Here is a 17447-nt window from a genome sequence, read left to right on the forward strand (position 1 = left end):
ATTTCCAATGATGGTACCCGATAAGAACTACAATAAAAATGGAGTGCAAATCTACAAATAGAGTATGCTGCAGTACTATATCATAATATAATGTATATTTCTACGGAGGTGGATAGTAGCTATAAATCACAATCCAAAAACTCAAGTTTGGAATAAAACAATGACTATATTTTATTAGGGATTGAAGATAAAAATGTAAAGCTAAATAAAAAATAAGAAATCCTGATATACACATAATATATTATACATAAATGCACTTTTATTTATTTATAAAAATGTGTGTGTATATATTATGTTACACATGTCTCACGAAAGGCAGTGTGATAAATATTGATCATTTGATTTACATAGATTGACTTCATTCACTAGTTCAGTTGTTGTCATCATGTTTTTCCATGTCTTATAAATATTATGAACATCGGTACTCTGTAAAATCATAATAATAATATTTATTTCGTTCTACGTTTCAATAAAAATTAAAGCTATAATTTATAAGTAAATACTTGATTTTTAAGTTCTTAAAAAAGTTTAAGATATAACTATTATAATATCCTTCAAAAAATATTAAAATATACTAACTAGTAAACATACATAGAATATATAGAATATAGTTTTTTATCTTTAAATAATTCAAAGATCTACCTATGCATAAGTTATAATAAGAATCATAATTATACATATATATATATATATATATATATATATATATATATTATCATAGTTTAAATTCAATTTAATACATTTATTATTTATAATATTTATATTTACTACCTATTTGTGTACATCATATAATAATATGCTTAAACTTGAAAATATTTATTTATATTTTAATATGATATATATATTGTAATGAATAAGTTGGCTACATTTTTTACTTCTGTTTAGCTGTATATTATAGTCATTACATATATGAAAAATCTTAAAAATCTTTTCGAGTTTTAATTTAATCTGATTTTCACACTCTCTTGACTAGTTTTTAATAATATTAATGATAATTTACTCAAAAACGTGAAAAATCTGTCAATTACCTCAAATTTGTATAGTCATTATTTATTAATAATCAATAAAATATAATAAAGTATTGTAATTTCTAATAATTATAAAAAAACATATTTGGAAATTACAAATGGATTTTTGATATAGGTACCCTTTGATTGTATTTTATCATAGTCCATTTTATTTATTATCATAGTAAGAATAGTATCGTTTCTTATCCAAAATTGTTAAAATTCAACTCACTTTTTTTTTGGACAAAAGTGTACGTGTTAACTTTTATTTTGATAAACTTGTTATTTTAAAAATAATTTTGTTTAATAATATGGATTAATACAAACCATATTTAGCCAGTATTTAAATATCAAATTTCAGTTTAAATATACGTAATTAATTAAAAAATTATATTTATAATAACATAATAATAATATATTATATTATTATTTATTGCATCTAGTACACGCGTAATACATTATGAAGATAGGTAACGTAAACGTTAATATTTTTGAAAGGCTAGAAAGTAATTAATAATAATTTATTATTCTATACTATACATTACGACTATAGACATTCACTAAACTCAAGAACCGTTCTTGAAACTTGAAACAACTTCTTTTAAATTAATATGGAACGTCTGATAAGCTAGACACAAAAAGAAAATGGGCTTAGTAGATTATTATTAGAAATACGTTTTTATTAATTAAAGAATATGTACATAATGAAATAAAATTAATTTTATGTTATTCAAACTATATTCAACACATCACTATTAATTATACAAAAATAAATTACTTATTAATAGCTTATTTAAATTATTGAGTTTTCAAACATTTAATTTGGGTTAAAAATATAATATGGAATTATGATTGACGTTAAATACAATCGCAATTAATATTTCATACGTTTTTAACTGTATTACTTTAATATTTAATATTTTAAATTATATTCAAAAAATTAAATCTGTATTATTAACTGTTTTTTTTTTTTTTTTTAGTTTCATTCTCACAGTGTTAACTTAATTACAATATATTTACGTTAAATGTATATTGTATAAACGTGTTTATTATACACTTTTCATTAATCATCATATTTTTTTTATAGTTATATTCAAGGATTTTTGTTTAAAATATTTCTCATTTTCCATTAATAACATTTTGTTGTTTCATTTTTACACAATGAATGTCATAAATTAATAAATTGTATTAAATGTTGCAAATCAATTTTCAAACTCAGTAGCTAAGTTCGGTCAGAATTATTAAGGAAAATTAATAGAAATAGACAGTAATTTTGAAAATAATTGATGGTTAGTCGTAAGGACACGATCCGTGAGACTACATAAATCCAGCACTTGGCTTACTGGTATCTAGTCATGGAGCGGGCATGGTATTTTCAGAATGAAAAAGCTCCACAAAAAGATTTTTTCTGAACACGTTCAATCATAAGACAGTCATAAGAGTTATACAGAAAACAAATTATGAAATCATATTCAACCATAGATCTGATGAAGCAGCAATGGATAATTATTTATGAGAGATATCTAATAACGTTTTAATTGACACAACATTCTTTATACAACGCAAAGTATTTCCAATGCCTTGCAAAAATAATATATTTGACATGTAGGCTAGGACTGAAATTATACCTCAAGCGAAATCCAAGACCACATGGAAAGAAACATCAACGCACTCGGAGAAAAATAAATTTATAGATGAAACAAACGAAATAAGGTTGATTAAAGCTGTGTGAAAATTATTATCATAAATATTCAAATACAAAAAAAATATTTTATGAGCGTTTAGTGTTATTTATGAAAACTGTTTTTTTTTTTGCATTTTGTTTTTTTTTAACTATATGAAATATTACAATCTCCAATATTTTTAAATTAAAAATGTGATGCTCTAAAAATAATATGTATCATTATTAAACCAATACAGTTTTCGCCTCATGCCAACTATACAAAGTCTAAATTTTCTTATTATTTACAATCATATCTTATAAGGCTATTCAACCTTATTGACTGGCCATTGACCAGTATAATACTATTTTGACTATAATAACTTTGCGTTATCATCTTTATTCGTATTTCAATGACTAATTAACTAGAAAATTTGAAGGAAAAGGAAACGCCCCATGTTTTCAATGCATAGCTACACATTCTATTACCTATGTATTTGAAATTAAATTTAACAAGCGATGGCTTATTGAGATATTAATTAAATCCAAAAACAATCAATAGGTATTTAGAACCGACTATGCAAATGCAAAATAATATAAGCACCATGGTTTGAAAAATTAAATTTGGAATTTCAATATTTAGTAAAATAATCACCAATATTTTATTATATTTAATTATCATTTAGGAAGTTTTAATTAAATAGTTGTAAATTTTTCATTAAGAAGTTATTGATGGCTATATTAAGAATACCAACGTATCTATACATCAAAACGTCAGCTTTTGTTCTGTTTACAAATTAATGACTTCATATCGCAGTCTTTGAAAGCAAGCAGTATCAATATTGCCTTTTGATTTTGATAGATTATAATTTATAATAATATATTACTATAATAATAACGGTGAAATAAAAAAAAAACAACACAAAATCATGCATAATATTATATTTAATAATATTTCTAACATTACGTGAAGACAAAAACTGATACAAATATTGTATTTCATTATTAATCGGTTGAGCTGTTGTATACTTTTAAAAAAATAACCAAGCTAAAAATATAGGCTCATCATGTCGTAATTATAATTTAATAAAATATCTGTGATCATGTAAAACCATATACTAGTTCAAAGAGTTTAGGAAGAAACCTTTTAGAATGAAATCAATACCGTTCAATAGTTAAGAAAATTCTTAATATCTACTCAACTAACTATAGATACCTATATAACGATGACTATCATAATTTTTCAAAATCACTAAAATGTAATATTATTACTATGGTGTATACTATATATGTATTTACATATTTGTAATAAGTAATGGTAATCGAACAATTTTCCATACAAATACGTTTCAGGACTATCTGAATGCTTCAAGCTATGGTTGATACATGTTAGGTACTGTGCTGTCAACATGTTTCACACATTTAAACTTATTTACATATTTTAACATAATTTACTTTTATTAGTTATTACATTTTTTTGTTAAATATTTTCCTTTATTGAAAAAATCATCGTTGTCACTGTTAAATCCAGTTAAAAATATATACTGCGCCAGTCGTACGTTGCTAGACTATCAATCTATGCACCACGCTATTCAGTTAATTGTATTCATTATTATCTAAGACGATTATTTACAATGCTAATATTGAAAACAATGTTATTATATGCGACGATTATGCCCTAGATGTCAAAGTTGAATTTCGTTTTTAATAATAATAATATAAATATAAAAAACTATATTGGGTGATTAATTGAACATAAAACAATAATTTTAAAGTCCAGTAGTATTTTAAAATAATCTATTTTTACATGATATAAAGTCAGTAACATGTGTTTTAGGTTTTTTATTCAAAATCATAATATTTTTTGGAGTACTTTGATGTATAAAAACCAAATCTTAAATCAGCAGTTTATGAATTATGAGTGCCTATTTAAAGTTTTGATGAAATGAGTGGTTACCGAATATTCTCCATGAGTTACAAAATTATAAAAAACATATAGTATGTAGACATGTAGTATAAAACGCAAAATTGATGACTTTTGTTTTACAATACGGGATATGTTTGAAATATGTTTTTATAATATAACCAATTGTATCTTGTATTTAGAATTTATTGATCAGTGTTTTTCCAAAGTAATTTTATACCTTGTGTCTACAATCTACATACTATTTATATACTTTATTATGTTTATTATTTTTAATTATTATAAAGTTGTACATGTAATTAATAAATTACTAAAAATATATTACCACATCTTATTATAAACTAAGACAATTTTTATTCATATTAATACAATTTTATATTCTTCAACTCATATTTAACGAATACTTTCATCAAATCATGATCTGATTATATAAAAACCATAATTTAAAAAAATTAATATCATTCACTAATTTATTAGGATATCTTAAAATTATAAAGTTTCATTATTTCTATTGAATTAATAGTTTTGTTCTATTTAGGTATAGTAATGTACTTTACATTAATTCATTAAAACAAAATATTTTTCAAAGTATTTTTCTCATCCTCAGATGTGGTAAAAGAATTTTTCAGTACTTTGGAGTAGGTTTAATTAGGGGTTATAGTAAGTGTTTAATTAGTTTAATTATAATATCTCTAGAACTTTGCCATTTGGTCCTTCTATAAAGGGTTTTTAGGATAAAGATTAATAGTAGGTTTTTTTACTCCGTGGTTGGATAATCATACTATAATTTTAAACGCTGCTTTGAATTTTTAGTAGTGTAGTTTACTTGCTATTTTAGTAACGTTAGGAATGTGAAGCGGTGTGTGGGGTATGCTTTGAAACGAACGGAGGTGAATTATTCTGAGTCTAGAGAGTTTTCATTGTTTTTTACTTGAATTTTTTCTGTGTGTTAGTTTATCTGGCGAAATTCCAAATATGAATATTTAACCGAATTCAAAATAAATTATAAACAATACTATGGTAGGTACTCATCTGTGATAACTTTATCAATTTTCGTGCCAACGATTTTAAAATCTTCCGAATATCTACAAAAAATATGTTGTAGAAATCAGTAATTCAGAACAATATTAAGTAGTTTGTATGTTTAATACTTTGGATTTTTCATTTCACTTTTAATTTTATATCACTAGTCTTTAAATACATATAAGTAATAAAATTTATTTTAAAATGTTTAAAGATATAAATTTTAATTAATATACTTAAAAGCACGTACGCCAGTAGACAAATACAGCATTTTTTTTTATATATTTTATCACTTCAATTTCGGTAATTATTACTACTTCTAAAGTATTTTTCAATACAATTATTTCTTATGAGTATATAAGAAATATAATTAGCTTATATTTTATTATTAAAAATATATTATTTTTTTGTATAAAAAATTAACATTGAATAATATGGAAAATTAATGAATATTAGGCGATTCAATATGATGCCTTCAAATATAATACGTTCATACTGTTGATAGTGATAAAGTTTTGGAGCATATTTAAGTAATTTTTTCAGCATATCAGCATATTTATTAGGGAATATTCAATAGTTTTTTAGGGCATATAAATCCTAACCCAAGTGATGATATATTATTTCATACAAATTACAAATTGCATAAGCATTAATATTTTTAATTTTGAACAAATTATACCAATATTTAAAAGAGGTTGTCAAATGTATCTATTTTTTTTTTTTTAACTCTTAAGCTCAAACTAAATTTGACAATGTAAGGAAATTATTGATTTTTGTATTCGAATGCTAGATTTTATAAAGAAATATTCAAATATAACATCGATTAATGAATTCAGTTCATAATATTTTAATATTTAATTATAATAAATTATTTCAAAAACTTTATCTTTATCTGTGTTTTGAGAATTTTCAAAGATTTATACAAGTGCTCTAAAATTTAACCATGTAACATACCAGACATTTTTTTTCTCGTTTCATTTGTTAAAAATCTATTCATATCAAATTAGTAGATAAACAAATGAAAAATAAAACTATCATCTTATTATTCGAGATAATAATTTAATGTACTTACATAATCACTATAAAATTACAAACAAGCATAACATTTTAATATGAGTAAGTTTTAGTAGCCAACTGCAGTACTGTTATAATATTATACAAATATAAAACTAAAAAAAATTAAAACCGTTGGTTAGGATAGGTCAGATTTTATTGGTTATAAGAGTACATATATTAGGATAATCAGTCGATTGAGGTGCACATTGGCGTATATTGTTAAACTTCTTGGTAGGTACTATGCTACACTAACATGCTCGTATGTTATGCTTTTTAATAATCCCATCCATCAATAAGTTTTTCATGGAAATGACGGTTATAGTAAAAGAACAATATTTTTTTTTAATTTTCACATATTTTAGTGAATATAATATTATGGTATATTATATCTACTGAAAATAATAATAGATACGTTATTTTATTATTTTATGAAACGGCACATTAGAAAAAATATCAGGCATAATATTATAATATTTTTACTAGAATCATTAAAATTCTAATTTTTTTTTTTGGTTTACAATGTTTACATACTTATTCAAGTTAACATTTGGTTTTTAAATGAATTATTTAGTAAAACTTTGTAGTTATTGATTTAACAAAATAAGATTTATCACTATAAGATTAAAAATCTATTTCAAAATATCATGACATTATTGATATTGTATTATGCTGTCATTCGAAGAAATGCAAAAATGAATATAGTAATGATAACAATTCAAATTAGTAAAATTTAAAAAAAAATTTGGAAAGAATTCAAACAATATGAAATAATTATTTTCAAAAACTATAATACTTTTCGTAACAATCAATATTTTCTGTTCAATGCACAGTATAGATACAAAGCATTTATTAATTTTTAATAATATTTGTGAATAACAATGAATTATCATCAAAATGATATATGCATGATGTACATACCAACCATCTCATTGAGGAAAAAGCGATGATATAAAAATCTTTTGCAAGCTAGGTATTCATGTATAATATTCGGGTATCCCAGCAGATGTTGAATTATCGACTTCACACTCATTCGTACCCCGCCGAATTTTGAAATATCCTCCGTCTCCCCATGTACTGTTCCAAGAATTCATCATCAACCAATACGGCACGTTTTTTTCGACTCCCCATCCGATACACTTTACGGAATGACCTCCTAAATATGTGGCGTAAGGCGATACCGAGTAAACACCTAAAACCAATTGACATCATAGTCATAGGTATTATAAGAATAGACACTTGGCATAGGCGTGTGCACATATTGAGCAGAGTATGCACAAGGGTCTATAGACTTAAAATGTTTGATTAGTTTACAAATATAAATAGGTTAGGTTAGGTTAGGTTATATATATACATGAATTTATTGATAAAATTATAAAATGCCAATATGTTTAACAAACGTAATGCATTTATTGTGATGAATATAATATCTAACCCTGATTTTAATCTTGTACTAAAATACCTATTTATTTATTACATTTATACTTAATTAATTGAGTAGTACTTTATTGTGTAATTGCATAAGACTATAAACGAATTATGATATGCATGAATTCTATATACTATATACAAGCTTATAGCTCAGTTGGTAGCAGCTATTATTAATTTAATTTATTGTAACTATGTAACTGTTAATGGTTTGGCTGAATAAATAAACACAAATTTCAGAAAAAAAAACTGACTAATTATTTCGATTGGATTTTTGTATGAAGTAGGGACCATATAGGTAGGAAAAAAAACCTCTGATATTATATATCATACAAGATATCTTTATATTTATTGAAATTTATATATTTTAAATCAATATCTTTATAATATAATAACAGTTAAAGAGTTTATTTGAACGCTTTAATCTCTGGAACTAACTGGAATAAAACATTTTTTTTTTAATTTGATAGTTAAATATTCTCAAGAAAAATAGTAGGTACAGGTCAGAAAAAATGTTAAGTAAAAACGAAGTTATAACGAATATGGCGATGTGACGTGATGGGTCGAGTGTACTTACTACTTAGTCATTATTATAGAGTAGGTCACTAATATATATGTTTGAAATAAAGGTTTTCGGAAACAATTAAATAGATTAACTGTAATACTTATAATAAAATAAATTAGGCACTAACATTAATATTAAAAATATACTAAGTAATTTAACTGACACTTTTCGCTTAGAACCGTTTTAAGTGATATTATGTCATTGAATTGAAATTTAAAACATCCAATACAGTGACCTACTCAACACCAATTATACAACAGAATGGTACCCACTTTTCTGAATGACTTTTCTGTAACTAGTATGTTATGAAAAATGTCTTCTTATTATTCTTTATTATTTGTTAATCAACTATTAATATATAACAATTTCAAATAATTGTCAATAACATAATATTATTGAAAACGATTTAATAATTTAAGATAAATTATTATTATTTTTGTGATGATAGTATATTTTTACACCAATTCCAAATATTTCCAAGTATAAAGAAAATTATTTAAAATACACGTTAGACATATTGCAAACCATAATTGCTTAAAATTTTCTCAGATAGTTTTTGAAATATAGTTTAAATGTTTAAAAAAACATTTGAATACTCTAATGACTTAATTTTGTAAATACTTTACATCACTAGGTATACTTAGACTAATTATAGGTTGAACAAGTCACTTTATATTTATTATTACTTTTTTTTTTTATTAATATTATTTTATTTACCTGACTTATACGAAAGAAAGTCATCGTAAACTTCAAATGATGCCTCGATTGGTCCATAGTTCATTATATCCTGTTGTATGTAGTTATAGTCCAAGTAATATGGTGGTTCTTTAACTATAAAGTAAATAAAACCAAATATTATGTGCTTGTAAAATACCGTATTTCAACATTATTTGATGTTATAATATTATGATGATTGTTAAGTATTTTAATTAGTTATTTATAATATTAGTGATCCATCTATGGTTCTCTTTCTCATTTTTTCTTCTAACTATACATTTACTTAATCTACGATTTTCGGTATTTTAAATATTTTTACAGTATTTTTAAATTGGTGCTTCAGATTTTCTCATAATTTAAACTAACACCACCATTTTTAATAAACACATTATACAAAACACAAATGTAAATAAATAAAAAAGTACACTTAATCATTAATTTATTATTCTTTATCTAATATAAAAAATATAAGTAGGCAAAAGTACTCTTAAAAATTAAATTAGACTAGAATTTGAATAAATGGATGAAAATAGAATGAGAATAGATAGTTAGTGATTACTTCTTTACATAAATATTAAATAACATATTTTCATATGAAAATTAGTTAATATGTATATTTCATATTACAAAGTATTATCTAATTTATTATTATTTTTAATTCTACCACCATGTTTTTATGTATTTAAAATTTAACACGAATTTGTTTTTTTGTATTGTACTTCTTGGATAATATATAATTTATGATACACAAAGTGCTCTATTTAAATTTCTAGTCATCGTTTCAAAAAGTTTTAGCTTTTTTGAAAATAATTTGATATTATTATTATTATATGTATATACTTTACAACGATTATTGTTATCATTTTTAAGTTTTTACTTTATTAACTTAGTTCGTTCATTTTGAATTTCATATTATTAAGAAGAATTTTTTTTTTTTTGAAGTACTCTGATACATAAGATTCTTTCTGAAAGTGTAGATAAGTGATACTAAAATTGTATACTTAACTTTTAAACTTAAATAATAGAAAATTATTTTTACTTTTAGTACTGTCAAGATAGAAAATAAACATATATTTAATTTATACACAAGAATTAATTAGTTTACGTTATCATAATTATGAAAAAAATAGAAAACCTTTGAATTAGGTAGGTATATTAAAAAAAAAAAAAAAACAAACACTTATTATATTATATTATTATCGCCATGATTGAATGATTGATCGTGTAAGAGAAGACAATCAATTAATATATAATATTATAATATTTTAGTATCAAAAATTAATCTTACTATATTTATGATCGTTTCTGTAGGAAATGGTTTTATTTCCGTAGCATCTTTTTTGGCATTTGTGATTTTTTTCCGTTTCACCACTACACGAATTGTTTACCGAGCAAGGTGGAAACGTGTACGGCTGGCATCCCTATAAACAGTATAACCAGTAATAGTATGATACAGCATGAAGTATATTTATAGTCTCGAAATGAAACGTTCACTTTACTTATTTTAGTCCAAACCATATATTTAATGGTTTAATATAATAGTTATTGCCATAATATACATTTCCTATTATTATTATTATTATTATTATTTTACTTGAAACGAGTTAAAGTTTCCTCCTGTGACGAGACCATGTTTATAAAAATGTTGCCAAGCTCTTATTGGATAACCTCCTTGACAACCTAAACCACATCGATAACAACAAGATGTAACCTGTTCAGCTGATAATAGTTCATTGTATTTCGAATTTGAAGCTATGCACAAACGGTCAGCAAATGCCCCAGTAGTGCTGAACGCCTATTGTGAGGTGAGGAAAATTGTTTATGCACATTTTTCAAAAATAATTTAATAGTATTATAATCTGAGATATTATTCACCCAACAAGAGCCACAATTGCCTTGATCACGAATCGTCCCAATCGTCGTACAGTTTTTCCATCGTTTTCTCGCGTCAAATTCTATTGGAATACTGACGTTAGATTTGTATAATGTGTCGTGTGATTTAAATGGACCCGTCGACGAGACTTTCACACCTTTTGAACCCAAAAGTCCTAATATAAATTTCAAAGGTGTTTCTGGATGAAAGTTAACACCAGCCTAAATCATAACACAATAAACACAATAGCAGTAAGATTAACGATGACAATATAGCCTTTTATTGTTAATCTAAGTAATTATTTTATAGTTTGATTACAGTATACATTTTATAACGTCATCGTTTCTGAATTAAATTGACGAGAATTAACAAAATTAATATATATGAAATAATATAGTTACATATTATCTACTAAAAATTATAATGAGTTATGACTAATCATGTAACTAGTGTAGTGTTTAATTAATTGCAGGTTAATATAATAATATAGTATTGACTTATCTATGTTTACGTCTCTTAAGACCTTAATCGTCAGATTATTTTTATCAATGATATTTTTTTTTTTACAATTTAAACTTGACTCTAACTAATAAAATTATTTAGTAAACCATTTTTAACTAAATAATTATAAAAGTGTAATAAGATTTTGGTCTATAATTAAAATAAATATTTAAATTATATATTCAAACGGATTTTATATAGATAAATTTAGGTACTACATATTATCTTGTTTCAAGTTTCAATGTTAAACATAATTACAATATGAAATACAGTGAATAGAAAAATACAAATTTATCTTAAATACATTTATTTGAAGGTATTTAAAAAAAGCATTATTGATAATTTAAATTAAAAACTGACATAATATACTATACATGAATACTACACATCATGTAAAGAAAATGCCAATCTCAATAACTGGTGAAATTTTCAAGTATCTACGATTTATACTTTTTGAATAATAACAAATATTTAAAATTGTTTGAAGATAGATCGTTGTCGTTATTTATAATTCAAACGCACTTAATTTTTCCTATGATGATGTTTCTAATTTTATCTATAGCTATTTGAAGGAAAACTTATGGAAAAATTAGTGTTGAATTTTTTATTTTTAGATATAAACACAAACAATTTTATGATTTTTCAACTTCAAAATAACTTGCAAATTTTCGCGATTTTGATATATTTCGTAAAAATTTGATTTATAAACGCTTAAAAAAAAAATTGTGACTAACGATTTTTAATTTTTTTTTTGTTATGAAAAAGAACAATTTATAAGGAACTTTTTATTAAATGTTTAAGATTTTTGGTTATCCAAAATTTTTTTATCGACACTTCAAAAAATAACTGTCATAAAAATCGAAAATTTCAGTGGTCTATAAAGAACTAAAAAAAAAAAAAATCAAAATTTTTTGAAAATTTAACTGAATATAGATAACACTAACATAAACATTTAGTGAAAAATTCAAGTATTTATAGTTATTATATTTTGAGTTACAGTAAAATAAATTTTCAATTTTATCCAAAACTGGTTCTGCGTAAAAATTCCTGTTTCTCTGTTACTTTTTTAGGGTTTTTCTTGACGCTATTGAAAACTATTGAAAATTTTTTACTTTTGACCCCTCAAAGTACCAACTAGATTCACTTACATATCAGAAACGGTGCTGGGTTTAAAATTCGAAGCACTTTTACTGCTCCAAAACGTGATGACAGACACAAAAATAAAAAAATAAAAACACACATCATTGTAAAATCAATAACATTCAATCACTCCGTTCAGAATCTAAAAATATAAAATAGCAAGTAAAACTTACGCTTTTTAAAATAACGTTTATAATTTTTATAAACTTAAATTTTTGTAATGAAAATTTTTAACTCACTATTTTTGTTTATAAGTATTTTAACTCATTAACTTTAATATTCAAATAATATGTAATTTACGATTTTTATTCAAAAAAATAAAATTCTGATCTATGATATTTTTATATTTTATTTTATTATTTATGTTGATGATAAAATCGAAATAAAAAATCCACGATCATTGGAAATCCTTTAATCTTTTGAAGTAGTGGCAACTCACTAACATATTTATTTATTTATTTATTAACTACAGCTTGTGATATAAAAATAAAATAATAACTACTTGTACCAACATAATTAGTAAAAAAAGAAAGACAACTAAATAATATTACAACTTATTTGCATCACAATAATAAGGATTATTATAATAGTAGAATTACAATAAAATGTTACCTTCCAAGTCTTTGCATTCTTATTAATTGTATCTATGTAGTTTTTATTTAAAAAATATGTTTGTTTCGATGCACTAAACAAAAACACGAAAATCGCACAAATTGATAATTGGATATTCATTTTAATGATTAAACAATTTTTACTTTAATTTGAATTGGTAAAATTCTTAGCAAATGAAAAGCGGTCATGCGAAATATTCTAATGATGACTAGCCAGGTACAAACTGTTATGATTGAAGAGCTGGCCGAAGGGTATGAATGATAATATTATTTATATAATATTATTAACTGACATATCATAGTACTTATAAATTACAGCAATATTCAAGTGCATAATGATGCATTTCGTTTTTTTTTCAATACAAATTACAACATACAATATAAATAATAGCACAATAAATGTTTTTTATGTATGTTAGACAAGTATCCACTCATGATTACGTTGTTTCCAATACATATTTGAATATTAATCTGTAATTTGTTTTATTAAATTTTTATATTTTTGATAAATATCAAGTATGAAGTTTAGAATTTAAAAATTATGATACATATTTGATTTGCATGTATTTCGTGATCCCTCTGGATGGTTATTTTTATATTATTTTTTAGATTTTGAGTCGAGTGATGTGTATGTATTTATATTACAATACTCGTAGATATTTCAAAATTTAATTAATAAAAAATTTCTCATAAGTTTTTATGAAATCTATTTAAAAATATTAAAGATATACTCATTCGCAAGATTTTTTTTTTCATAAACAACGAAGGTAGACATTTTACGAAATTCGTCGAAACTACCAACATTTTAAAATATTTTTTTAATTAATAATATTCATTTTTTACAGCTAGGAATCAAATTTAAAATAAAGTTCCTCATAATCTTGTTAATACTAGAATAATTTATAAGATGTATAAACACAATTTTTTTTCACAAACATTTTAGTTCAAATTTAGACGAAATTTGATATTTAAACAAGTAATAATGATTATGTAGTTATTTTGTTATAATTTAAAAATTTTACTTTACAGAATATTTGAATTTTTTTATATATTTTATTATATTTCATGTACCCAGTAACATTTTAAAATTAAATATTTTGAAGAGATATTAAATTAACTTATTGTATAACTAATAGTAGTACAATAAATTATCTCAATACCAATATGAATCATATTATATTAAATAATATGCTTAGTAATAAAGGTTGAGAGAAATACTAATGCTTCGAATATTTTTTTTGTATATTAAAATGGTTAATTTTTCATCATTGAATTTAAATATAACTCGAATTTTACAGTCACTTACTTGATGATGTGTTATACACTCATTATCTAAAACCGTACAGTAGTTCGGTTACTTATTTTCTTAATGTTTATTTTTACTTTTTCTATAAAACTAATGGGAATATATATAAATGGGATTTTAGTTTAATTTACAGTTTAGATACTATCAACACGAATCATTTTAAAGGCTACCTGAATTGAAGATAAAGGAAATGTATTAATATTTCGACAGTGTTCCATTAGCAAAATTTAGTGAATGTTTTTTTTTTTTAATTCAATAACATGTAATGGGTTTATTACTTTTTTATATCTACCTATCTACTCCTTAATATTGTTATGATTTCAGTATTCGTCAAAAAAAAAAAAAATAATAATAATAACAATAACAATAATAATAAAATCTATAGGAATGAAAATTGTATTTTTTAAAGTGCTCTTTTATATGAACACAGTTGTGTAGTTATCGATAATAATACGCCTACTCAAAAATAAACACTCAAGACTCAACGGGTCTTTCCCGTTATATGCTTTAAGTCCATGCTATGGTTAAAAAAATATATAATTTACACATTGAAACTATATACCTATAGTTATTTTATTATTTCTATTAAGTTGATAGTAATAATAAATATATTATTATCCTTCAACAATATTATGATTTATGAAAGCATGTGTGTTTAGTATACGAAAACATTAACCGTTCTAGGCGAGAGGTTAAAAACGGATATTTTTTTCATTATGAACAGGTCAGTACTTATTAAAATATCATAATAATATGTAATTTAAAAACAATAATTATAATCGATCGGTTTCGCTCTTTTGTGATATTAAACTTAAGTTTATAAAGTGAAGTTTTAAACTACATGTTTGTTGTACAACATATCTATTAATTCTACACTATACACACAATTTCATCAAACAATTTTTTATGATATAAAGCTTTAAAAATTCATAGATGTTAACTGTTAATATTTAGTTAAAATTATTATACTGTGTTTTTTGTACGCTCTGTGCTTGAATGAATATCTGTATTATAGGATTAGCATTCAATATTAGTCATAGGTACTCATAGCTATCTTTTGGAGCGTATACCATACATTTTTATACTTTGATGGGCACGTATTAAAAATAGAGCACCAGCCACATGAATATTCTCCAGTTTTTTGTTCTCTGCAATTATTCTAAATGGCTGATAGGAAAACACAAGCTAAAATAACTTTTCTTTCTAATTTACTCTCTGGTAAAATTGACTACCCAAATTTCCTCTCTTACATTAGTTTCAAAATGCCCCTCGGTATATACTTTGGTCTCACGAAATAGCTATCCCTCTTATATTCCAGTTTGTAGCACAAACTATGTTGCTAATGAGCCACTTGTAAACATGATGAGGATTTTCAATACTGAACCGTCTCACTCTTCCAATAAACTCACTGTATTATATTATATATAATCTATGTTTTCTTTGTAGTTCATTATACATTTTTGCTGTTATATTAGGTACTTAAATGTTTCTTATATCATTGGGTTACCAGAAAGTACTTTGAATAATAAATAAATAATATGATTAAATTACATATTTAGATTATTGAATATGTAATAACTATGGGAAATCCAAAAAAAATCTAAGAATATTTTTATTTGTATTTTATTCAACAAATATAAAATACATCTTCAAGTTACTTTTCTGATTTCATACACAAGTGTTTATTACTTATTTGCATGTAGAAAAAATAGTGGCATAATAATAATAACGTCTTAACCTTAGGTAATCGTAAAAACTTGAAGTGATGATTAATATCACGTGTGTGTAAAATAGGTGAGTTACATCGGCCCCCTATATATCTAATTTTTTCTATTTTTCGATTTTCTGTTAATTTGTACCAAAATATTTCTCTAAATATTTTTTGTTTATCTTACCGATATTTCGTTACCACAAAAATAGCATCAGAATAAAGGTAAAACACAAACAAGACGTATCAAAATATATACATCACATTTATCATATTATACATATATTATATTATGTAATACGTGTTAACAAATTATAAAAATATGGAGCAATTTTGAAAAATAGAAAAATTAACACTGGATAAAGTAAGTTGTTTAATAGTTATTAACTATAAATATAATTTATATAAAATTTAACAACTTAATTAAGTACTTTATGCAAAACAAACCAAATGTTTTTTAGTGAAATCACTTAACGAGTTTATGAACAAAATCATTAATCTACTTTTAAAAATAATTAAATTCGTATTAGCTTATTGACATAAGATAAATTCGTGGTATTCAAAAACATTCATCATTATAATTTATGCTATTGCCTATTTAGTTTTTAAAACAATACATATTAATTTAATTTAATTTCACTTAAATGTGCAATAAATATCATATTTAGTTTTTAAAATACATAATATTCATCGAATATAATATATATATATATATATATATATATATATATATATATATTTATATTTATATCAATGTGTGGAAAAACTCATTTGCTTTAAATCATTAAAAATCATGAATATTGCTGAAAAACAATTATGATATACGATTAAATACAAATTCGAGTTATAATTATTATAATATTACATTCGTTGATTTTCTGTGGACGTTGATGGATTGGCCCGTTGGGACGTGTACACTGCATGATATAGC

General features: G+C 23.4%; 1 protein-coding gene across 3 annotated transcripts; it reads right to left on the reverse strand.

Annotated features, from left to right (window-relative positions):
- Positions 1-228: 228 nt before the first annotated feature.
- On the reverse strand, positions 229-13751 carry LOC114124769 (cathepsin B-like). Of its 3 annotated transcripts, none has more exons than XR_007605965.1 (7): positions 13504-13751; positions 11253-11471; positions 10972-11172; positions 10666-10798; positions 9378-9491; positions 7593-7859; positions 229-426 (listed from the first exon to the last, which is right to left on the reverse strand). XR_007605965.1 is itself a non-coding variant. In XM_027988137.2 (6 exons), the coding sequence occupies exons 1-6, from the start codon at positions 13621-13623 to the stop codon at positions 7645-7647; spliced, it is 1002 nt and encodes a 333-aa protein (XP_027843938.2). In that variant the 5' UTR covers positions 13624-13751; the 3' UTR covers positions 7376-7644. The 3 variants fall into 3 exon arrangements, 1 of the variants encoding a protein (XP_027843938.2); XR_003592473.2 differs by having other exon boundaries at positions 7589-7859; XM_027988137.2 differs by lacking the exon at positions 229-426 and having other exon boundaries at positions 7376-7859.
- Positions 13752-17447: the final 3696 nt, after the last annotated feature.

Source organism: Aphis gossypii, chromosome X, assembly GCF_020184175.1.
Source record: "Aphis gossypii isolate Hap1 chromosome X, ASM2018417v2, whole genome shotgun sequence".
Lineage (NCBI taxonomy): Eukaryota > Metazoa > Arthropoda > Insecta > Hemiptera > Aphididae > Aphis > Aphis gossypii.